Genomic DNA, 25,045 nt, shown 5'->3' with positions numbered 1-25,045 from the left:
CTTGGTCTCAGTTTATTGGTGACCGTTCATGCGGACAGGCAGCTTGTTGGTTGTCATGCCTACATAGAATGCAGCACAGTTGTTGCAGCTTACCTTGTAGACCAAATGAATTGTTTCACAGGTAGCCCTGTCTTTGATGGGATAGGTGATGTTAATGACCAGACTGGAGTAGATGGTGGTGTGAGGATGTATGGGACAGGTCTTGCATATAGGTCTATTACAGAGGTATGAGCCATGAGGCAAGGGGTAGGAAGCAGGGAATGTGTAAGGATGAACAAATGTATTGTGTAGGTTCGGTGGACAGCAGAATACTACCGTGGGAGGGGTGGGAAGGATAGTGGGCAGGACATTTCTCATTTCAGGGCACGAGAGGTAGTCGAAATCCTGGCTGAGAATTTAATTCAATGGCTCCAGTCGTGAATGATACTGTGTTTATTATGTATTATATGTGGAAACTTAGCTTCTGTTGTAGCTATACTGTATGTATATTAATTTAAACCATTAACTTTTCATGTTTGTGTGTTGATGCTACTTAACAGTCATGTTGCTATTGGCTTGTTACATCACATGTCCTGTACTCATTGACCATGAGATCGTACAATATGAGCTATGAGTGGCTGACAAAAGTGCATCACAATCTCAGTTTCACACATCTCCTTGGCCGAGGCAACTAACGCACTCTTGTGTGGTGGCGCTCGACCTGGGGGTAAGCTGAGTCAAATATTGGTGGTGAAAAAGTTTTTCACTGCCAGTATTTGTCTGGCAAGGGGGATAGTTACCGGTCACAAGACTTTGTGCCGATTTTCTGGTTTAAATACCAAACCTCTCTGCAGCACCTTAAGAATTGAGAGCATGTGGCACTGTTGATGGCGATCCATCTGTTGGATGGGGATGTTAAGCTTGGCAGCCCACATAGTGATATTTGCTAGGAGTAGAGTATACAATGGCACCAAGTTTCGCCCTCTTCCTTCTCTTAAGCTCATCATTGTACAAAACACACACACACACACACACACACACACACACACACACACACACAGCCAGCCGGGGTGGCCGGGCGGTTCTAGGCACTACAGCCTGAATCACACGACCGCTACGGTCGCAGGTTTGAATCCTGCCTCAGGCATGGATGTGTGTGATGTCCTTAGGTCAGTTAGGTTTAAGTAGATCTAAGTTCTAGGGGACTGATGACCTCAGATGTTAAGTCCCATAGTGCTCTGAACCATTTGAAAACACACACACACACACACACACACACACACACACACACAAAATGCACACATTATTACAAATAATGTTATTGATCATGTTAAAAAACATTGATTTCAATGATTTGGAAGCTATTTACTGTATTTGGTGGAATTCATATTTATACTTCCATAATATGATAATATGCGGTGTACATGTTGCCACACATCAAAGATCTTTCCAAAGAAACGTTGTTTTTTGCTGGGTTTTATTTCTTAAAAGTGCCAGGAAGTCCTACGACCATGAATAAAGCTTTTACCATTCAAAGGATTGGTAAGGTTTACAGCTCTGAGGAAAAGTGTATTGTCAATTAATGAAGAAAAATGTACTTTAACCCAGAAAAAAAGTGGATTGTGACCCAGGAACAACGTATTTTTAATTGGGAAATCTGGAAAAAAACCAGGAAACCTTTTTTTGTTGTGTACATTGTAATACTTAATCATAAATGCAAAAACATTTTTAGCACCATAGTCCACAATATTTAACCCTTTGAAATAATTATCTTTTTTATCTTTTCCATAATCAAAACCTGCAATAATAATATGACAAAAAGTATGCTTAAATAGAGCCATAGATTTACGTGGCTCCCAAACAAATGCGAGATTTTTTCTTGTCCTCAATCTCCGTCTGATGGTTCCCTTCACCTTCTGATATCTCCTCCGATACCTCCGAACTTTCCTCTTCATCATGATCCGTCGACGAAATCTCAATACACGGAGGTCGTACTTCGTCCTCCGATTCCTAGGATACCTCCTTCTTAATCTCATCCTGTTACAAACAATGACTGTAATAACAGTCTGCTCTCACTTTATAGAAACGAGCCAACAGCGCCTCATCATTTACATTATCAAAATTACTAACAAATATTACTAAACCTTTGTGTTCTATCTCCATACAAGGCCTACCTTTAACATTAACTGCCACTTTCCTACCTTCCACAATTCACTTCAATATATATGAATAATGACGCCAAATATTGTAATCAAACTCTTCAAACAGTATAACTTGCGTCTTACCTGGACAATATGAAGCAAAACCAAACTGTGATAATTTGTCGACAAGCAGATTGAAAATATGCAGAACATTATTAAAACACACAAATTATAATGGAAAGAATAAAAAATGGAGTGCCATTTGTGTGTTGCGTGCAGCCTTCTGGAGCGGGAGTACAGCCAGTACCGCGCACGCGGCAGTGTGGAGGTGACGGCGCGGGTGCAGGATGTGGGAGTGGCGCTGTTCCACCACATCGTGGGGCTCTATGGGGAGGACGTGGCTCTCTACCCACCCAGTAAGCAGCTGCTCACCGGCTGCCTCGAGACCCTGGGCCAGGTACGGCAACGAGTGGCACCGGCGCTTGTAGTCTTTACGTGACATAGTCAGTTGTCTCCATTCTGGGAAACTGCGAGAGGATTTTTGTACCAGAAGGGTGACACTAAAAAGCTGCTACAAGTTCGTGTATACTTGTATTCATTTCTCCTCCACCTCCTTCTTGGATAACATTGACGTACTGTGGAACACAAAATTCCTTGTGATCTCAGTTTGTTCTTTTATTTTCATATTGTTATACTCATTTCGTGCCCACTGCTTCACTCACATTTGCGTAGTGATTACAACAAAAATACAGACTGATTATAATTGAAGTTAAACTTTCAAACCACTGTAGAAATAACACCACTGGTCTAAATGATGTCAAACTGCAATTTATCGGAGAAGAGGGAAAACATATGACAGAAGAAAAATAAATATTTACAAGATGTTGCAATAGATGGCGTTGTAAGCATCATAATTTAATAGTGGTCAACTACAAATGACAAATGACTCGTACAACAGTGCACAAGATGTACGTTTGACGTTATTTATTTATTTATTTATTTATTTATTTATTTCATGTTCTGTAGATCCTGTTAGTGAGTCAATCACAAGGATATGGAACGTGTCAAATTGTACAGGTTTCAATTTAAACTTACAATAAATACAAGGGCAATTCAATGCCAAATTGTACATAGTCTAAGTAAGACATACTATAAATACATTAATATATACAATGTCAGCTAAATAACATAACAACTATTTAACAGAAAAAAGTTTCAGATAAAGGTTACAAATAAGAGCACAAGGTTAAATCAGACATTAGGCCTACATGAGTAAATACAGGTACAGCCAATTTGTTGTTGCAAAAACTGTGATTATGCTCAAATGCTCAATAAAAACAATTGAACTAGTTCTAGACACATTAAGTTTAGTAATGATGTACACTTTCTTTCAAATATTCATCCACAGTATAAAAAGATCTCTCTGTCAGGTAATCTTTGAGAACTTGTTTAAATTTTGGCAGTTCTGTATGAACACATTTGATATGTAGTGGGAGAGCATTGAACAGCTTAATGCTGGAGTAGTAAACTCCTTTTTGTACCAGAGTGAGACGTTTCGTTTCGACATGGAGGTTGTTTTTGTTTCTGGTGCTATAGCCATGGAATTTACTGTTGTCTTGGTAGATAGAATAATTTTTGCACACAAAGGTCAGCAAGGAAAAAATATACTGTGAGGCAGTTGTTAGGATACCTATCTTTCGAAACAAGTGCCTGCAAGTGTGTCTTTGATGGACCCCACACATTATTCTGATTGCTGTTTTTTGGACAGTGAAAACTTTTTTTGCAAGTGGTTGGTTCCCCCAGAACATGATAGCATATGACATCAATGAGTGGAAGTAGCCAAAGTAGGCAACCTTAATGGCGTCAACTTCAGCCACTGAAGAAATTACCCATAATGCAAATGTTGCCGAGCTAAGTTTCTTACATAGATGTAGAATGTGAACTGACCAATTACATTTAATGTCTATATAAGCACCCAGGAATTTTGTATCTTCAACTTTCTGTATTGGTTGAACTCTACATTTTATGTTAATTTCATTGAGATTACTTTGTGATGTATGGAACCTCATATAATGAGTTTTATTTGCATTGAGTGAGAGACCATTTGAGGAGAACCAATTTAAGATGTCATTAAAGACAGTATTTGTAGTTTGTTCAAGATTGTGATCTATCAAATCATCAATTAGAATTGTGGTATCATCAGCGAACAGGGTAAATTTGCTGTTTGTCTCAGAACAAAGTGGAAGATCATTGATGAAGATGAGGAACAGCAATGGGCCCAAAACGGAGCCTTGAGGCACCCCACATGTTATTGTGCCCCACTCAGACGAGGCAGGTTTTCCAGAAGAGCCATTTAGCATTACTGTCTGCTTCCGATCCTTCAGATACGATTGCAGCCACAAGCCAACAGTACCACCTAAACCATAGTATTCTGCCTTTTTCAAAAGAATTTGGTGGTTTACACAGTCAAAGGCTTTCGTGAGATCACAAAAAATACCCTCTGGAGACATTTTTTTGTTAATGGCTTCCAAAACTTGGTTGCTGAAAGAGAATATTGCCTGTTCAGTACAAAGACCAGCACAAAAACCAAACTGATTTTTGCTTAAGATACTGTGGAAGTTGAGATGATCCACAATCCTCCCGTGTAAGAGTTTCTCAAGAATTTTCGAGAAGGTAGTTAATAGGGATATTGGGCGATAGTTTGTTACATCGTTTTTATCACCTTTTTTAAAGAGAGGAATCACTGCAGCCAATTTTAGTCTGTCAGGGACAATCCCTTCTTGTAGGGATGTATTGTATATGTTGCATAAGACGGGACTAACAAATTTATAACAGTGTTTTATTATTGTACTAGAAATATTGTCCACACCAGCAGAATTTTTATTTTTTAATGATCTGATTACTCTTATGACTTCGCTTACAGTAACTGGAGGTAAAGATAACTGTGGGATTCTGTTGCTAATAGCTTTCTGTAGGAGGGACAATGATTCTTCCATAGAACCATTACAGCCTGTCTTCTCTGATGCTCTAAAAAAGTGGTTATTCAATATTTCTGCAACCAACTCAGGTTTCTTTATGATACTGTCCCCTGTTATAATCTCTACCTGAGACATGTTCTCTGTTTTCCTGCCAGTTTCCCTCTTTATTACATTCCAAATAGTTTTAATTTTATTTTCTGAGCTTTCAATTTCTGATTTTATGCACATACTTTTAGATTTATTTATAACCTTCTTGAGAATGCTACAGTAAAGTTTGTAGTGTTGTCATTTCTTTGGATCATTACAAATCCTGAGAGAACTGTATAACATCCTCTTTGTTCTACATGATGTTATTATCCCTGTAGTGATCCAAGACTTCTTGGCATTGCCTGTATGACTATTTCTAACTATTTTTTTGGGAAAGATGGATTCAAATAAAGACATAAATTCATAAATTAATTTAAAAATGAATTGTACTTTTTGTTTACATCTGTTTCCCTATATACTGGGCTCCAATCTATCTCTTTTAGGCTGTCATTGAATTTCATAAGGCCCTCTTCATTTATTATCCTAAAAGATTTCCAGGAATGCTCAGGACTGTTGCACACACTGATGTATTTGAGCCTAAGTAATTGACCACCATGATCAGAAAGGCCAAGGACTGGATGTACAGTGATCTCATTGCATTTAGACTTATCTATAAATATATTATCTATCAGACTTTTACTGTTAACAGTAACCCTAGTTGGGAAATCTACAATTGCCATCAGATTATAAGACTCCATTAAATGTACTAAATCAGCTTTACTATTGCTCTCATTTAGGAAATCAACATTAAAGTCACCAGTAATTATTAAGTTCTTGGACTTTGAGTACAGTTTGGATAATAAAGAATCTAAGTGCTTAAGAAATACATTCAATTTCCCTGAGGGAGATCTATACAGTGCTAACACTATAACCGTGATGTCATTTACAGTAATCTCAACGCCACATACTTCAATTTGTTGCTCTATACAATGGCTCTTTAAATCTAATGCATTGTAAGATATGTTGTTTTTTACATAAATTACCACTCCACCTTTTTCCATGATGGTTCTAGAGTAATGCACTGCCTGACAGTAACCGCTTAGCTGCAACCTCTCAGTATCTTTCACATGATGTTCACTAAAACATAATACATCAGTATCTTTTATTCCTTGTGGTTCCTCTAACAGAACAGTAATGTCATTTACTTTATTACCAAGTCCTCCCACATTCTGGTGAAAAATTGTCATTGCTTTGGAGTTAGATGCAGATGTAAACTTTTGCCTAAAAAATTATCTGAAGCTACACAAGCAGTACGTTCATTACTAACAATTTCCTGAAATATTTGAGATTGAAACTAAGTCTGACTTGATGGCTGGAGCCATTTAAGTGCGATTGGTTCCAACTTTGGGGTACATTTGTGGACATCTTCCAATATTTTTGTTTTTAAAAGGGTACCTAATTCTTTTTTTCCTGATCTGTTCAGGTGCATACCGTGTCTTGTAAATAATTCTCGTCCAAAACTGCTTATATCTACAACACAAGTATTGTTACAATGCTTACACAACTTTGCTAACTTAGAGTTCGTTTGTGAGATACCCTCATTTACACAGGACTGTGGGATTAAGTCATGTCTCTTTGGAATGTTCACAACAAATACCTTAGACTGATGAAGCGCCGATATTTTCTTCCTGAGCGACTGTACGACATCATTCCCTTCGTTGCAGGCAACGTTGCTTGAGCCACCTATTAAGATCACACACTCATTTTTTACTTTCTCAGGATCACACCCCGCTACAACTTCTTGAAGTTTAGCACCTGGTTTTACGATTCCACAAACATCGGCACCATTCAAACTGCTTTTCACTATATCAGCCATGCCTCTGCCATGACTATCAGTGAAAATGTGAAGACGATTTTTTGATGTTTCACTCACAGCAGACTGGATCACGCTACTGCCACTTTCACTGCTATTAACTGAACGTTGTGGCTTCGGACGATCAAACCTAACTTTTTTCCGATAGTTTACCGGTACACTCTTCTTACGATTGTTTTCACTTTCTGTGAGACTATTACTAGAACAAAGTACATCAAAATTGTTTACATTCTCGAACCTCGAAACATTTGTTGTAGACGACGTTTTAGCGCCGAATAATTGATGCTTGTAGTGTACTAACTTCCATTTTGATGATTTATCAGCGTCATTTTGCGGCAATGTATCCATGTTCTGGCGAAAGTTTTTGTTCTTCTGTCTGTCTTGAAGCAATGGATCCATGTTATGCTTCGACTTCAGCTCCGTATTTTCGGACTTCAGACTGTTGATTTCTACTCTTAGACTGCTGATTATACATTGTAAACTAGCAATACGTTCACTATACTTTAAGAATTCATTTTTGCACTTTACGCGCGAATTTTTAACGGCTTCACTATAACTTATTTTACGAGTAAAATCACGGACATCTACACACGCCGCCATCTTAAACAAAGTGTACGATTCAGTGTGCATGGGTGTACAGGTGTGATACGGTTTGTTATGTAAGCCCATCCATCACGACAAGGTCATATCACTTTGGATGAGAAAAATCAGTTTTCAATTGACCTGAGACCAAAAACTGCATAAAAAGCATCAAGCAAAATCAAATCAGATTATTAATTTCCATGTGACTGGCGCAAACCATGTTCAATGTGCTGTCCACTGTTTTCTGCAACAAGCTGAAATGTGAGCAAGAAATTCTAAAGCAAAGTTCCGTGTTGCTGGCAGGTCAACAGAAAGCAACTCGTGCACATGGGTAATTTTGAATGGATAACAAAGAAAGAGGTTCATTACGATTTTACGCACAGTTCTCACGGTTATGTCCGTTCAGGCAATTCTCCGTGCAATACTAGTTTGCACACCACCACTCGTCTCCTCCTGCATTGCTGTGGCCACTGCTTCCACTGATATCGAATCAATTCGTTTCCTCCCTCTTTCATGTTGCACACAAAAAGAACCCGTCTTTTCGAATTTCTGAATTAATTTCTGCAGACCCACGGCAGTCATCGGACCAACGCCTTTTTTCAAAACCCTTCAGCATTTGGAACTTCTGCAGAGCAATGTGTGCACAGCTGGTTATGAAGCTGTATGAGTTACAACTGTTATAGGCTCTATACGACGATGACAAATGGAAATATGTGACATTTTGTGATGAGCTTCAGGATGCTATTGACTGTGATAACACTTTTGTACAACACATCATGCTCAGAGATGAAGCGACGTGCTGCATCCATAACACAGTGTGGTCGAAAGTTAGTCGCAGCATATCCAATGTAATCAAAGTGATATGTCGTTGTATGCATTTCATCTGATCTGGAAGAGTCTGGCTACAGCCTTGATAGGCACAGTCTTTCTGATATCCCAACAACCAGAAGTCATGTGGATCTTGAAATGGCATAGAAATGATACAGTCATTACCAAAGCATTCTTGAAGCAAACTCTTCACTTGACAAGCAAAATGTGGTGTCTCCCCATCTTGCATGAAATTAGTGGTGTGGACACAGTTGCTTTCTTGCAAAGTTGGAATCACACGTTGCACAGGGAGGTCATTATAACGTGCAGATATCATCGTACACGTAACAGACCCCTGAGGTGTCATTTACTTGAAGAAAAACAGCCTGAGAATGAAGGAGCTTGTGAAACCACACCACACAGTCACATAAGCTGAGTTTTGTGAGTGTTCCAGCACAACATATGGTGGAGTAGAACCCCATGTGTGACAGTTCTAGCTTTGACGGCAACGCGCAGGGTAAAATGTGTCTCGTCCATCCAACAAATATTCCCCAGTCACATGTCATTCGTTTCCGTGCATGCGAAAACACAAAGGACAAAGTCATGGTGTTGTAGGCTATTTTGATGCTTTATTTGGTCCACATTCGGAATCTTGTATGGATACCAATCTCAAATGCACTGTGCTGGCTGGTATGGCCGAACGCTTCAAGGCGCTTCAGTCTGGAACCGCGTGACTGCTATGGTCACAGGTTTGAATCCTGCCTCGGGCATGAATGTGTGTGATGTCCTTAGGTTAGTTAGGTTGAAGTAGTTCTAAGTTCTAGGGGACTGATGACCACAGATGTTAAGTCCCATAGTGCTCAGAGCCATAAAATGCACTGCAGAATCTTTTTTTGTAGTGTTGACCAGGAAAGAGAGAATTCCCATGACACAGCTTGAGTTACAACAGCTTCATCAACAGTTGCCTTGCAAATGGTTTGTCTCTGTCTCCCTGCTGCTCCATCTAATTCACCTTGGTCTTTAGATTTATTGATCATATTATTTATTGACACAGGGTGTCTTCAGAGCTGTTTCTGCCAGCAATGTTCCTACAGTGTAGCACTACTATTGCAGCCGTTCGTATAAAACAGCTTTACCAGCAGTGCACTGTCTTTCTTCTCAATAGCCATTGTGTTTCAATGGAAAACTTTAACCCTTTATGTCAAGAATCACTTCATAAAAGAAATCAGTAGGCATTGCCAAGTAACAGACAGCATACTGACGTCAAAATAAGAAATATTTCACATTCTGACAGCTCATAGCACCTTATTTTCACCTGTGTGCAGAAAGTGGAACTATTTATTTCAGCATTCTCAGTTAGCGCTCTAATTAATGAACGTGCCTACAAAATGTTTCAGCATCTTTCAAAATATACAACACAGACTGCAGCATTTGGAGCACCGTTAGTTTAATTATAACCACCCAGTATATAACTTCTTTATTCCCAATTTAAAAAATTCTGATGATTGTGATGAAATCCAGAATGAATATTTACTGTGCAGTGGAGTGTGTGCTGATTTGAAGTTGTGAGGATGGGTCATGATTCGTGTTCAGATAGCTCAGTTGGTAGAGCATTTGTCTGCAAAATTCAGAGATCCCAGGTTTTAGTCCAAGTCTGGCACACAATTTTAATATTCTTGTAAATTACAGTAATAAAATGTTGTGATCATTCAATTAACATTTTGAATATCGCAATAAGGGGACCAGTGTTACAGTCTGCAGAAAGAAAAGAATATCAGGATTGTTACTTGAGCATGTGCACAGTAAAGCAGTGTCCTGTTCTTTCTCTCAGGTGTTTGTGAGTGGTGACGAGAGCCAGGGCTGTCGCCTGCTGGCGACCCTGCTGGAACAGCCTCGCCTCGCCGGGATCCTGGGCCCACATTTCACGCCGTCTGCCGCGTCCACCACCACCTTCCTGCAGATGTACCAGACTGTGGTGGAGACGGCAGCACAGGCCCAGCAGCCCGTCGACCTGTGCTTTGTCCTGCTGTCGAAGGTAACATGGCCTCTGATTGATTATTCGTGTGTAATGACTTTATCTTATAAAACAGGTTGAAGAAAGGTGAACCTACATTTATAGCATTTGTAGGTGTAGAGTGAGATTTTGACAGTGTTGACTGGAACACCCTCTTTGAAAGTCTTAGGGCAGCGGGTGCCATGTTCCACTGGACCTTTACTGTGATATTGGGTGCTAAAGTAAAGTCTAATCAGGAGCTAAGACTTCCTAGTATTCAGTCTTGTTCACCTTGCTGTTTCAGTACACTCGCCAACCTCTTCTGATCAAACGTTGTTTCTCGAAGTGACACAGTTCCTACTGGAAGTTAAGAGTGCAAAGGGAAGATCCTATTCTCAAAACAAATACAATGCTTCTGTTAAGGAATGTATCATATGCTGTATGCTTTTTGTACAGTGGCCATTAATTACAAAGTTGTTTCAACATTTGGAACATCACAATTACATTGAATATGACTAACTCCATAAATATATTGTATTATTTAACAGATTCCAATTGAGTGAATGATGACAAGTTCTCCCTTGGCCATGTATTGTCACAGGCATTGTCACAGCTATTCTTCCTCTGTGGCTTGACCATATCTCCAAGGCACGAGCCAACAACGCAGAATAAACTGCATTACTAGCAAGTTCCCCAAACACGTTACAATGTTTATTGTCATCCTACCTTGCAGATACACTGCTCCCATCCTTTTTGTGAAACATGCATGTAAATTAAACATACATCCAAACAGTAGAGACCTAATTTGTTATGAAAATAAAATTTGTACAGTAGTAATCATCATTTATCAACTTGAAAAGTGCTTGAGCATCATATCACCTCATCGAAGTGATACGCTACACTACATGGAGCTAAAACACAGATAGTAAAAGGTTACGTGCAACTTATTCAGAAACTGGAGTGCAGTGTAAGAGTCGAACAACAAAAACGGGAAGCAGAAGTTGAGAAGGGATGTGACAAGCTTGTTGTACATACAGCAAGCAGGGAATAAAACAAAGGAGAAATTTTGAAATGGAATTAAAGTTTAAGGACAAGTAATTAAAACCTTGACATTTGTCAGTGACTTTGCAATTGTGTTACAGATAGCAAAGGACTTGGAAGAACAGTTCAATAAAATGGCTACTGTCTTGAAAAGAGTATTAAGATGAATATCAACAAAAGTAAAATGAGAGTAAAACAGAAGTAGTAGATGAGTTTTGCTATTTTGATAACAAAATAACTGATGTTGGCTGCAGGAGTGAGAATATAAACTGCAGATTGGCAGTAGCAAGAAAATCATTACTGAAGAAGAGAAATTTGTTACCATTGAACATAAATAAAATATTATGAAGTCTTTTCAGAAGATATTTGTGTGGAGTGTAGACTTCTTCTGAGGTGAAAAATGGGAGATGAGAAGTTCAGACAAGAAGAGAAAAGAAGATTATGAGATGTGGTACTGCATAAGAATGATGAGGATTTGGTGGGTTGATTAGATAACTGATGAGCAGCTACGGAACCAAATTGAGGAAAAAATAAATTTGTGGTAAAACCCAACTAAAAGAGAGGATCTTTTGGTGGGGACACCAAGGAATTGTAATTTTCTGGAATGAGTTTTAGAGTCTGCAGCTGAGTGTGCACTGATATGAAACTTCCTGGCAGATTAAAACAGTGCGCTGGACCAAGACTCGAACTCAGGACCTTTGCAAAGGCAAAGGCAAAGGCTTAAGTCCCGAGTTCGAGTCTTGGTCCGGCACACAGATTTAATCTGCCAGGAAGTTTCATATCAGCGCACACTCCGCTGCAGAGTGAAAATTTAATTCTAGAAACATCCCCCAGGGTGTGGCAAAGCCATATCTCCGCAATATCCTTTCTTCCAGGAGTGCTAGTTCTGCAAGGTTCGCAGCAAATGTCCCGAATTCGAGTCTTGGTCCAGCACACAGTTTTAATCTGCCAGGAAGTTTCAGTTGTAATTTTGTTAGTGGAGTGAAGTGTGGATGGTAAAAATTGTAGGGGAGACCAAGCCTCGAGTACATTGATCAGGTTCAGAAGGATGTAGGTTGCAGTAGTTACACAGAGTTGAAAAGGCTTTCACACCACAGACTAGTGTGGTAAGTTTCATCAAACCAGTATGGAGATAACTACAACAACCACCACCACCACCTAGTGTATGCTGACTGAACATTTTCAAAAACAAAATGTACCAGTGTTGATAGGAATATGAACCAAAGAAACATTAAATTAAGCACGGGCCTGCACATCTGTATTTTGTCCCACATATATCTTACAAGTAACACTAAGAACTGACCGTAGCCTAGTTTGAAAATTGAAAAGGGTCATAAAATAGGCGTATTTGAGGAAAGTAAGTCCAGAATTCGTTTGTGTTTCAGAATTGAGACTCAATTATTCTTTTGTCTGCTTACTCTCACAAATATTCTAAAAGCAGCAGATGGGCACCATCACATTAGTCTTCTTGTTCTAACCCTTTCATTTCCATCTAATGATAGAGAAAAGTTTATTGACGGATGGCACTTTCACAGCACAGTCATTATCGCTTGGCTCTTCCTCATTGTTTTAATATTCTCGTTCATTTGTGATGCTGGCAATTATTACATTGTCTGTCAGGACTTGGTACTGCCTCCTCTTACCCTCTGTCTAATATCATTTCTCCTCCCAATAATAAGAAGCACAACCCTCATCACCCAGGCCTTGAATGCATCAATACACTACTCTGCCAAGATATGAGTTTCTCAGATCGGGCCCTGGGATGAGATCTTCTTACCCTTCAGCCCTTCGTCACAGTTTTCAGTTTTGGAAATAAGAAAAAAAGGTCCACAGCAGCCAGGTCTCGAGAATATGGAGGATGAGGCAGCACAGTGATCTCATTTTTTGTGCAACAGTCACGCACCCAAAGGGATGAATGTGTGGGTGCGTTAATCGTGATGCGAAACCCATTAATTGTCTTGCCACATTTCAGGCCAATTCCTTTTCACATTTCTTCGAGACATCACATTACCTACTGATAGTACCACCGATTAACAGTTTGTCTCTGTAGCATAAATTCATGATGAATTAATCCTTCAAAGTCAAAGAAAATTATGAGCACAGCTTTGACATTTGATCTGACTTGACGAGCCTTTTTTGGTCTTGGGGGAACATTTCCTGACCTATTGTGAAGTATGAACCTTGGTCTCAAAATCAGAACCCCAGACCACGTCTCATCACCAGTTATGATTTTCTTAAGGAACATCTTGTTATCACTTGCATGATCCAAAAGCTCTTCACAGATTGTGAGACGAAGGTCTTTCTGGTTGCCACATGAATTGTGGGGCAAACTTGGCAGCAACACGGTGCATTCCAAGATGCCGTGTCAGGATTTCATGACATAATCCAACTGAAATGTTACATTTTTCTGCAGTCTCTCGGACAGTCAGTCTTTGCTGTCACACACAGTTTCGTCGATGTTCCTCACATGAACGTTGTCTGTAGACGTTGAAGGGCATCCTGAAGGAGAAGGGCATCTTGAAGGAGGGTCATCTTTAACTTCTGTACGGCCACTTTTAAACCATGTGACCCATTCATAGCACCAAGTACGGCATAAGCACTCATCACCATAGGCTTCCTGCATCATTTGGTGTGTGTCTGTAAAGGTTTTCTTGAGTTTCATGAAAAATTTAATGCAAGCACATTGCTCCTCTAACTCTGCAATCTCGAAATTCGCAAACTGTGCGACACCACATTCTACTCAATAGAGGACTGAACAGTAACTAACAGATACATAACACTGAAACTTCCAGCAGTTGCACATGAAACACAGGCGTGTAGAGGGATACCAACTGCAATTCCATTCCAACACACCATTGGCTCGAAATTATGAATTTGGATTTTTTTGAACAGACCTTATATATGCTCTACCAGGCCTGGTAACAACACTAAACACAAACAACATTAATGCACTCTTGTGACCATTGTACCTGTTACAGAGAATTGTCATTTACATACCTGACAATTCTTTCTGTTCGTATGGAGTTACATTGGCATGTAACCATGTCTTCTGAATGCTCCAATTTTTTTTGTCAGGTAATGTATACAGTGTGTAACAAAAAGGCTGGGCAAACTTTCAGCAAACGTTCCTCTCACCTGGAGGAAGAAAATGTGTTGCATGGACATTGGTCTTCAAGCACTTTATTTCCATTTTAGAGCTCTTTTTCTACTTCTCTTCATAATCATGTTAATCATGGGAAGCACATAGAGCAGAATATGCTAGGATTACAGGCAATGTTTTCGTATATGAATTGTTCAAAATACGCTCTCAGTTAAGTTTGGTGAGAATGGACAACATGTCATAATCCTGTCAATGTTTGGGCCGGCATTGTTGATAAATTTTTGTTTACACCCAGGCTCAACAGAAAAACTTGCCATGCTTGCTTAGAGAATACTCTAAATGTTCTGGTAGAGAATGTACTTTTATGAATGACAAAATATTTACTTCAAGCACAATGGAGCTCCATGTTTGTAGGCTTATAAATAACAGATTCGGTTACAGATGGATAAGTGGATGTGGACCAATTCCTTGGCCTGCAAACCCTCTAGATCTAAACCCATTAGACTTTTATTTGTGAGCATATTTGAAAGCTCTTCTTTATGGAACCCTGGTACAAGATGTGCAGAGTCATCATCCTGTTTGTGGAATGCTGTAAAGCAACATGCAATTTTCCAGGGATACATCAGCCCATTAGGAATTCAGTCTGACAAAGGGTTGATGCATGTGTCCTTGCTGAGGGAGGGCATTTTGGATATTTCATTTAGGAAAGTGTTTCACGCTGTCTTGATATATTCTTTTTCTGTGTGTTTCCCATGATCAGTGCATTGAAGAGCTGTAGAAACTGGGCTGTAACATGAAAATAAAGCATTTTTGTATCTGTATCCATGTAACACATTTTCTTCCTCTATGTGTGAGGAGTGTTTACTAGAAGTTCGGCCATAACTTTTGTAAAAAAACATTATGTTTAAGGAAATGTTGATAGTTTTCCTAAAAGGTATTATATTTTATTCTTCATAAAACAACTTTTTTATGACACAATCATAACCAGATTCGGCCTGCGACAGCTGTCTTGAAACGCCATAATAGGGAAAAGGCAAGAGACGTGAAATAAGTACAAATATTTTCTGTTAAATATCAGTTACACAATAAAACACACAAATTTAAAGGTTGTCTATTCAACTAGATGTGTAGATATTACAACTACAAACCACATAATTTGGAATCATTGCATAAAAGTGTTACAAGGAAGGTGCACCAGGTACTGTGTTTTATTGCCAGGACACTTAGAAGGTGCGACAAATCTACTGAAGAGACTGCATAAATGACACTTGTCTGTCCTCTTGTGGAGCATTGGTGCATGGTACAGCATTCATGGAGGGCGAAAAAGTTCTGAGAAGGGTTGCTAGTTTTATATTATCATGAAATAGTTTGGTAATGTCATGTATATGATAAGTGGTGGCTGTCATTGAAACAGAGCTGTTTTTCTTAACTAGGAGTTCTTTTTTGGAAAATTTCATTCACAAACATTCTCCTCCAAATGCCAAAACATTCTATTCACTGTCATCTACATCAAAAAATGACCATCATAATAAAATAACAGAAATTAGAACTTGCATGGAAATTAGTGTGTTCATTTTCTCACATTCCATTGAACAGTGGAACAGTAGATAAATAGTCTGAAATTGGTTGACTGAATCCTTTGCCAAGCACTACAGTGTAAATTTCAGAAATACACATATTGATTTTGCGATACAGAACCCTAATTACCTTCAAATACTCTCATTGGTAATGCACTTACCTCTGCCAGTGTTATCACCATTGTTAGGGAGACTTTTGGAACACTTATTTTGGAATGATGATCAGCCTAATCTCCACATGCTGCTTGATGTCTTCTGTTGCTTCAAACTGTGTTGCTTTGAGAGACAATCTCAGCTTGGAAATAGCTGGAACACACTCAGAGCCATGTTGGGAGATTAGTAAGTCTGAATACCACAGGAATGTTGTGTTCTGCGAGGAAAGTCTGAATCAGATGTACAGAATCTCAATTTTTGTTGCCCACAAATCCTGTCATTTGTGCTACACAGCATGACAAAGGGCCTCGTGATACTATTTGTTTGTGATGTTTTGACCTTCTGGTGATGCATCATTGCAAGAGAGTTGAAGAAATTGGTCAACATGACCTTGAAATTGCTGTGGGCTTGCCATGCATTGCCCCCCCCCCCCCTCCCCTCCTTCCCCCCAGAATATTGAATGTTTCCACTTTGATGACTGCATCTTTGTTTGTGGGTCATACCCATAAACACATATCTTATTGCCTGTTTTTGGTTTGTCAGAAAGTTGGCGTCACTGGTTGCATTGTCCAGAGTAACCCTTGTGAATTTCAAAGAGTATTGCTTCTGCTCCATTGTCAGCTGTTTAAGTATGAATTTTTCAGGAATACTCCTCGTGTACAAAATGTTAGTCAAAATTTTATGTACTGTTCCAATGCTTAGCCCTGTCTCATTAGCAAGTTCTCGTATTGTGATAATACGGTCCTATGTGACAAAAGTCTCCATTTGCTTTATGCAATTCTGATTTTGCCTTGTTGAGGATCCACCTGGAAATGTATTTATCTTTGAAGCATTTGTACCACTTCTTTGTCTGTGAGTTATCCAGCTCATCACCCCCAAAAGCCGTTGGCTCTCACAAATGGTTTGAACTTCGGTACAGGCATTTGGCAAAATCTGATGCACTATTGCTGCTCAGTTTGTTCCAACATTTTACAACTTATTATAATCTGGCAATCACTAACTACACATCCTCACTCGTTGGTTGGCTGCTAGTGAACTGCTAGTGACTGATGCTTTCTGATGGTGGGAATATGTTCACAACTGTGTTTGAGTGTCCCCTACCATATCACCACCGAAGCAGTCTGCCCCAATAGCTGAGTGGTCAGTGTGACGGATTGCTGTCCTATGGGTTCGATTCCTGGCTGGCTCGGAGATTTTCTCCAGTCACGGACTGGGTGTAGTGTTGTTTTCATCATAATTTCATCCCCATCTGGCGTGCAGGTCAACCAATGTGGCATCAAATGTAATAAGACCTGCACCAAGGCGGCCGGATCTGCCTCGCAAGGGGTCTCCTGGCCAATGACACCAAACTCACATTTCATTTTCATACCACTGAAGGAAGTCTCATGCGATTCATAGGTCTATGCAGGAAAGAACAAGATTTGATACGTTTTGAACACACTTTGAATATGCAGAATCAGCTTTTCTTTTATCCATGCACACAATTGAGTTTTGAAAGTTTTGAATTGGGGAGAGCCATATGAAACCATGTTTTGAGTGAGGTATTCTTGTTCTCTTGTTGACAGTTCGATGTGACCCGCTGGCTGATGACCCGGAAGCCACGCCTCAGTGAAAGGTCGCAGTTCATCGAGTTGGTCGGGAAGGCGCTGACAGCGGCCGGCATCTGCCCAGAGGACGACAAGCTCATCCTGCACGAGGTACTGTCCCATCACATTGCCTCATCCAGCAACACTTTGTGAGGTCCTCCTAGCACCTTGTAGTGGATGTTCCCTCTTTCTTACTTCAGACTTTCAGGAATACATACACTACAAATTGCTTCCACAGAATATATATGTGATTAGTTTGAAAAAATAAATTGAACCTTAAATGGTAGATTACCTGTTTGACCTATAACATTTTTCTGGAATAACAAGATGGTCTTAGAGATTGGACTTCATCGGTCTTCACACTTAGAGGAGTTGGAGGTCAGTGCCCAAATGTGAATTTCCTAAAGCAGTACAATACACTTATTAGAATTACTAGAGAGGGCAGGGGGTGAGAGAGAGAGAGAGAGAGAGAGAGAGAGAGAGAGAGAGAGTGGTCTGAAACAGTCTGTAACGTTGGTAGGGAGGTTGCAGGATAGGTTGTGCTAAAATAATTGTTAAGAAAGCAATTTGGGGATACAGTGTACCATTTCCAAGTTAATCAGCATTGAAGTTAGCCAGTCAGGCTGTTGCGTGCACAAATTTTAGCGGCCTGCTGGACACCATGTCACCAAACATGTAATGCATTTGGTTTGCTAAAACTGGACTAGAGTGTGATACAAAAATTGGACTTGGGTCGGTAATAAGGTTTGAACCTGAACCAAAGGCTGAGCAGTCACATACACTATCATCTACACTCTGAGGACAATGACACTAATTACATCTGGTAGCATGACTGAATTTGCATGTGCAATGGCCTGATTGGCCGACTTCAATGGTAATTAGCTTGGAAACAGCACAACATATTGAGTACTGTTTAACAATTATTTCTCAGCACAGCACACCCTGCAACAGGTGCATAAGCTTTTCGGACTGTTTCTGACCACACCACACTGTATATAATAAATTTTGAGCTTCACAATAGAGCAACCCACAGCTGCATGCAAACCATTCCTGTCTCTGCGTGCAAACCATTCCTGTCTTATAATCGCAAATCACAATGCTCCTTTTTCGATTCTTGCTAGACTTGAGTTTTTTCTTACTTTGTGTGTGTGTGTGTGTGTGTGTGTGTGTGTGTGTGTGTCTGTCTGTCTGTCTGTCTGTCAGTCTGGGATATTCTCCAAAACCCCTTGCTCTATTTCAACCAAATTCGGCACACAAACAGCCAACTTCCCTAATATCAGCACTCTGGTGTATATAAGCTCCTGCTGTGCAGGCTGTCTTGCATGAAAAGTGTATTAGAGTAGTATGGACCTGCCTTATTGCATTGCTCTGAAAGGTAGCCTACATGTCAGGGGAAGTAGCCTTGCTTCATTGAGCTGTTTTGCAGGGGCTGCATGTGGCGATGGGCATGGCTGATGGTAGTTTGAGATGGATAAAGGAGGGAATTGCAGAGAAAGTTGAGGCACGTGGGGATGGATATTAAGAGAGAGGAGATGGATAGAGAGAGAGTGGGCAGAAAGGGTCGGACAGAGAGAAAGGGTGCAGGAGGGGTTGGTCAGAGAGAAAGGGGCCCCAAGAGGAGAGGACAGAGGTAGGGAGTGCTTTAGGGGTGGCAGAGATGAGTGGGAGTAGTAGGTAGGTTGAGGGGTGGAGGTGATCAGCGGGAAGAGGGGGAAGGAGGAGATAAATATAGAGATATGGGGAGGAAGAGGGCTAGAATATGGATAGGAGGAGGGGGCCAGAACAATATGGAGGGAGATAGGAGGGATGAGAAGACGGGCAGGGTGAGAGAGGTGAGGAGGAGATCGATGGGGTGCGTAGAAAGGAGAAGATGGATTGGGTGAGGTGGGGAGGAGGTGGTGTATGGAGAGGGGAGCAGGAGGAGATGAATAGGGGAGAGGGGGAGTGCGAGATGGACAGAGAGAGATGGGGCAAGAGGGGCTAGACGCAGAGAGGGTGGCAGGCAGGAGGTGATGGGTCAGAGAAAAAGATGAGGACAAGATGGATCTGGGGGGGGGGGGGGGGGGAGGGAGATATTCACAGAGAGATGTGGGAAGGATGAGATGGTCAGAGAGAGGGGGAGGAGGAAGTAGACACATTCAAGAGATGCCGAACTCCTGTGCATCTTGCATTTTCAGTTAGGATATATAAGATACAGGGGCAGTCTGTTACATACTGCACAGTGGATTTGTCTCCTCCCCAATTAGGTCTTGGGTTAAATACCTATCACAGTCAAGTGTGTGTGTGTGTGTGTGTGTGTGTGTGTGTGTGTGTGTGTGTGTGTGTGTGTGTTAGGTACTACCACTCTTAAGGTGCATGGTTTACCTATAGATGTGCTGTTCGTTTTGCATAATTCTCTCTGCAAATAGTTCATAATTTCTACACTACAATCTCAGCTTCACGGGAATCACGTTTTCTCGATATGGCACTACAGAGACAGTTGACAATATTTCATTAACCATTACAAACAAGAGTAAATATTCACTCCACATCTTCTACAGAGAGAGGAGTGGAGTGTGAGACACGTGTCAAGTGTGTACGTGGGTGAAGCTGCAGCAAAAACAGTAGTTCATAACTAAATTAAAATGACAGCCCCCACAGCTGAACAAATAGTGTTGATGACTTCAATACGGAAAGACACAGATTTGGTTTCCGGTATTTCCTCAGATATTGTATGAGGTAGGAAGGTGTCTCATGAGGTCCACACAACCTATGAGGAACTGTTCGAATAAAGAAGCGGTGGCATCATTAGTGCTCACCTACTGGCAACATCAGCTGGAGTGACTGGCAACACGCTGATTGTGTGTCCCACGTCTGCAGCAGTCGGCCAGCTGGAACAGGCCTCAGGTCTAATCCTGGAGTAGTATTAACATTTTACAAAACTGAAGTATTAAGTGATAAATATTAAGTCATAATTTTCTAACAAAAGTAACATCTTCCCTTTTTAACTGCTAATTGCATGTAAATCAATTTGTTTTTCAGCTAGTAGTTTTTGAAAAATCATGTGACGAGTATATTGTATCGACCAGAATGCCATCCCTCAGCACTGGTATGAGCATGAGCATTTGGCGATCAGTACAGCCGTAACAAAAGCTGCCCTTCGCACGGAATGCAGGGAGCACATCTGTAGCAGCGAAAGGGTGGAAAACTATTATTGATATATATGATTTTCATTTAACATTCACATAATTCACATTTTTTTGTACGAGATTCTAATTTATAATGAGTATTCAAACTTTCACGCAATTAGTAATTTAATATAAAAAATACTGTCTGTAATAGAAGATTTAATACTGTATTTCCTAATTAGGAATTTATTTTGGTAATAAATATGGAATTTAAATAGAAAGTAAAGAAAAAGGAACTTGAATCTTAGGAGAATGGAACCAGTAACCTCATGATCCCGAAACAAGCACTCACACAGGTGCAGGCAACTCTGTTGAAAAACTGGACATTTTTGCCCATAATAATGCTCAGAATTGTTCAGATTGTCAGAGAACATTTTAGTTTTTTTGAGAAGTTCATTGTACTGCTCCAGAAAATTAGTATCTAGGTAGTGATCTTCAACTTAAAGAGGGCCAATCTGCAATGTCCTCTTGGAAGACAAATAATAATTTTGTACTAAAGCACAGTTTAATGAGCAGTGCCTAATTAAGAATGGTATGACGTTCCAGAGGATACCGGTTTTTCCATTTACTACACATCCTAAAGTAATTATCTGCACGGTGCCCATAGTATTAGAAAAGTATTGTTACCATATTAATCTCTGTGGTGTGACATAACATATTTATTGCACTCGCACAATATGTTACTCGCATTGCCATATTTAAAAGATAACAACTATTGTGGGAAATCAGGTTCAGCTGTTATGCAGACAGTATGCACACTTGTTTTGTCTACTTTTATTCAGTTCTGTAAAATGCATACATGTTATAAGTAGGCCTATAATCATTTTTACAAAATTAGGCCTAAACACTTTTTATGTCCATTGTGATTATCACATAGTGATAACAGATTTTAGCAATGAAGGCAGTGCAGCAGGGCTACGCTCGGGTGCAATGATAACTGTAATCACGACACTGTGGGTGCTTAAAATGCCTTCAGACACTACTCCAGTATGTGGCAATGCTTCTGGTTCACAGCCTACAGTGGAAAATAAATAGCAAGGCACTGTGCACAGATATTACTGGGCACTGAGATTGGGGAAGTACTATGTCTGAGCTTTCTGGATTTAGTTATAGTTACTATGAGCATTAATCCAGCATCTGTGATCATAAAGACATTTATCATCAATATAACATCCTCAAGCCATCAAACTTCCAGCTTGTACGGTTTCATTGCCCTATAAGCAGTGCTTATTTTAACTGTGTGGAGTAGCTGGTAGTCTGCCTACGTATCACTTCATAGCGTGTGATTGTGTGTGAAATAAAAGCAACATATTTGCATTTTACAGAACTTAGTAAAAGAATCCACTGACGATGACACAGGGTGCTGAAATATTTCAGGGCATTTGAAACAAGAGTTGTTTGCATAACACAATTCAGTCTGGCTACACGGGTGCTGCCGGAGGACCGTAACTGAATGAGAGCTGTTACATCTTGCTCATGCTGCAGGTGTTCCGCAAGCACCTGCGCCTAATGCTGCTGTTCGACTTCCCCGAGCACTACGGTGAGGTACTAAGCCTGGTGCTGCGTGCCTCGGAGACACAGCAGCTTGCACCCTCCGTCTGGTTCGACCTTCTAAATGCGTTGCTGCAGCCGGCGGGTGCTGCTGCGGACCGTCTCAAGCCGGGCCTCGGGGCAGGCACCGTACGGGAGGAGGCACGCCGCTTCGCCACGGAGCAGAGGTCGCTGTCACACAGTGAGGTGCGTATACGGGCCTCCTAGTTCTGTGACAGGCTTCTGTGGTTTTTTTGATGTTATTAGTGATTAGATATGACATGGTAAATTACCGGAGTAGCACCACTCAGGGCAGAGTTCGTGTAGGACACATTTTTCTATCGAGGGGTGTGTCGCACGAATCCTATTGAGTTCAGTGCTGGTTCTCATGTCGACCAAGAAGGTTGTCTCTTCCTATAGTGAATTTTTTAAGCTCAACTGGTTTGCCTCATGGCTGTACTCTGGATCTCTAAAGATTTTATTTTGTTGTTATGATCATCCTTGAAACAATTCCCAGAATGTAGGCCACAATGTTTTTAGCAATTTGAAATAATAAAATAAATGTAAATGAGTTATATAAAACTGCAACCAGTCACTTGTTTTGAGTAATTATATTTTATTCCATGAACCAGTTTTCAAACCTTTTCGGGTTCATCTGATGGTTTATCTATCTGCCTCCATTTTGATGCCCAGTTGTTGTAGCACTACACACACTTTCACACAAACTATATTAATTTACACTCTGACAGCAAGGCTTTGCCAGCATCCAGCATGCGCTTTACAGCACTTTATGTAACTTCCAGAAACTATCTGAAGCTGAACCTGAAAGGTTCAAAAACTGGTTCATGGAATAAAACGTAATTATTTAAAAAAAGGTGACTGGTTGCAGTTTTATATAACCTATTTACATTCAATTAACAGTTACAGTTCTAAAATACCCATAATGGATACGCATAGTAAAACAAATATAGTATACTAAATATTTTATGGGTTGATTAAATCAAATGAAGATTCAATAAAAGTAATTTCATCTGTAGCATATGTAGAACTGATTACTGCATTTTATTGTATGTAAATGCTTCTCTACAATATTTTAGTGATTTTCCATATGTCTTTTATAACTTTCATCCATATGCATATTCCCTTTAGTCAAATTTCCATTCAGTATAAATTTCTTAATATTTTTAGACATGTATTACCTCATCGTATCTTTTTCAACAAATTAATTCAAATCTTCTAACATTGTGTAATATCATTCTCAATACAGTATCAGCCCATGCATGACAGTGCACGGTACAAGTATGATCTTTGGTTCTACTGCTCACACAGACAAGGAGTCATGTGTTTTAGACAGCCCTTTCCCAGCGACCATTTGTATACTTATTGGAAGAACATGCATATTGTAGTTATCCTACAGTACACAATCCAAATTTAAACACTACACCCTTCCTCCATATGAGGCAAGTTCAGTAGATTGGTTGGTTCCTTTGCATTAGCTACGGCCTAAGGTGGACCTAAGCTGGATTATAAAAGCTGCATTTGTTCATGGGTGGCTTCTGAGAAAACTTCAAAAAACCATGATTTTTGGGCTACCAAAAGTTTCAATTGTGGAGTTTGGCACTTTAGTAATTTTTATTTATGTCAAGTAGTTGAAATTGTTACTGTGTGTTCTTAAGGTGATGTTCTCAGGGAACTTCGAAACTTTTTTAATATTCCATTACTGAGATCCAGAGGTTGAAAAGTATTGCGCTTAATGCACAAACTCCACAAACAAGTTTTTTGCCATTTTGCACTACGGGTTACAATTATCTGAAAAACTGACTTTAGCAAATGACTCAAATTTTAACTATACATTCTTTGGACATTTCTCTAGAAATACCATTTCCTATTTTTGAAAATCTGTATCCATTATGAATATACATAACAATAAAGCCATGATTGCTGGGCACCAAAAGTACCAGTAATTGGTCACTTCTATAATTTCTGTTCAAAGTAAATTGTTGAAATAGCTTCTAAGGATGATGACCTTAGGGAACTTTGAACCATTTTAGGGTATCATTATCCATTACTGAGATCCAGTGGTTCAAAGTTACTGTACTTGTGCACGTAAAATAGGCATGTAATATCCTGTCTGAAGTGAAAATGTAGTCTTACCCAATGTAGTAAAAACATGGCTAGGATTCTGGGGTTGCCAAACTGTTTTAGTTGCTACTTTTTCACCAATAAAACTTTTATGATATGTTATCTCTGTGTACTAGGCATTTCATATATATACAGGTTGCCTTGACCTGTAAATTTTCGGTGATGCCATGTGGTGGTGTAAGCGCCTTAAAAAGAATTATTTTCTCATGTGAAATTCTTTGTACTTGCACATAAAACCTTACATTTTTTGGCATACTGTAGGTGTAGCCTAAAAATGTTTGCAGTTTTCTGTAAAGTAGTTTTGAAGGAACTTGTGTTGCATTACATAATTCATTTTATATAGGCAGCCCGTTGGAGCACAAAAAAGAT

The 25,045-nt window shown here is 39.9% G+C and overlaps 1 protein-coding gene across 3 annotated transcripts in view; it reads left to right on the top strand.

Moving 5' to 3' along the window:
- The window catches only part of LOC126293652 (ectopic P granules protein 5 homolog), a 393,414-nt gene that overhangs the window by 254,169 nt on the left and 114,200 nt on the right, over positions 1-25,045 (top strand). For all 3 annotated transcript variants that reach the window (XM_049986936.1, XM_049986934.1, XM_049986935.1), the window contains 4 exons: positions 2,400-2,577; positions 10,219-10,422; positions 17,817-17,948; positions 22,490-22,741. In XM_049986936.1, the coding sequence (XP_049842893.1) occupies positions 2,400-2,577; positions 10,219-10,422; positions 17,817-17,948; positions 22,490-22,741 (766 nt within the window). The remainder of the gene's footprint in view (positions 1-2,399; positions 2,578-10,218; positions 10,423-17,816; positions 17,949-22,489; positions 22,742-25,045) is intronic.

Source organism: Schistocerca gregaria, chromosome 10 (genome assembly GCF_023897955.1).
Source record: "Schistocerca gregaria isolate iqSchGreg1 chromosome 10, iqSchGreg1.2, whole genome shotgun sequence".
Taxonomy (NCBI): Eukaryota; Metazoa; Arthropoda; class Insecta; order Orthoptera; family Acrididae; genus Schistocerca; species Schistocerca gregaria.
Note: the sequence above shows the minus strand (reverse complement) of the source record. Positions and strands in the feature narration are given on the sequence as shown.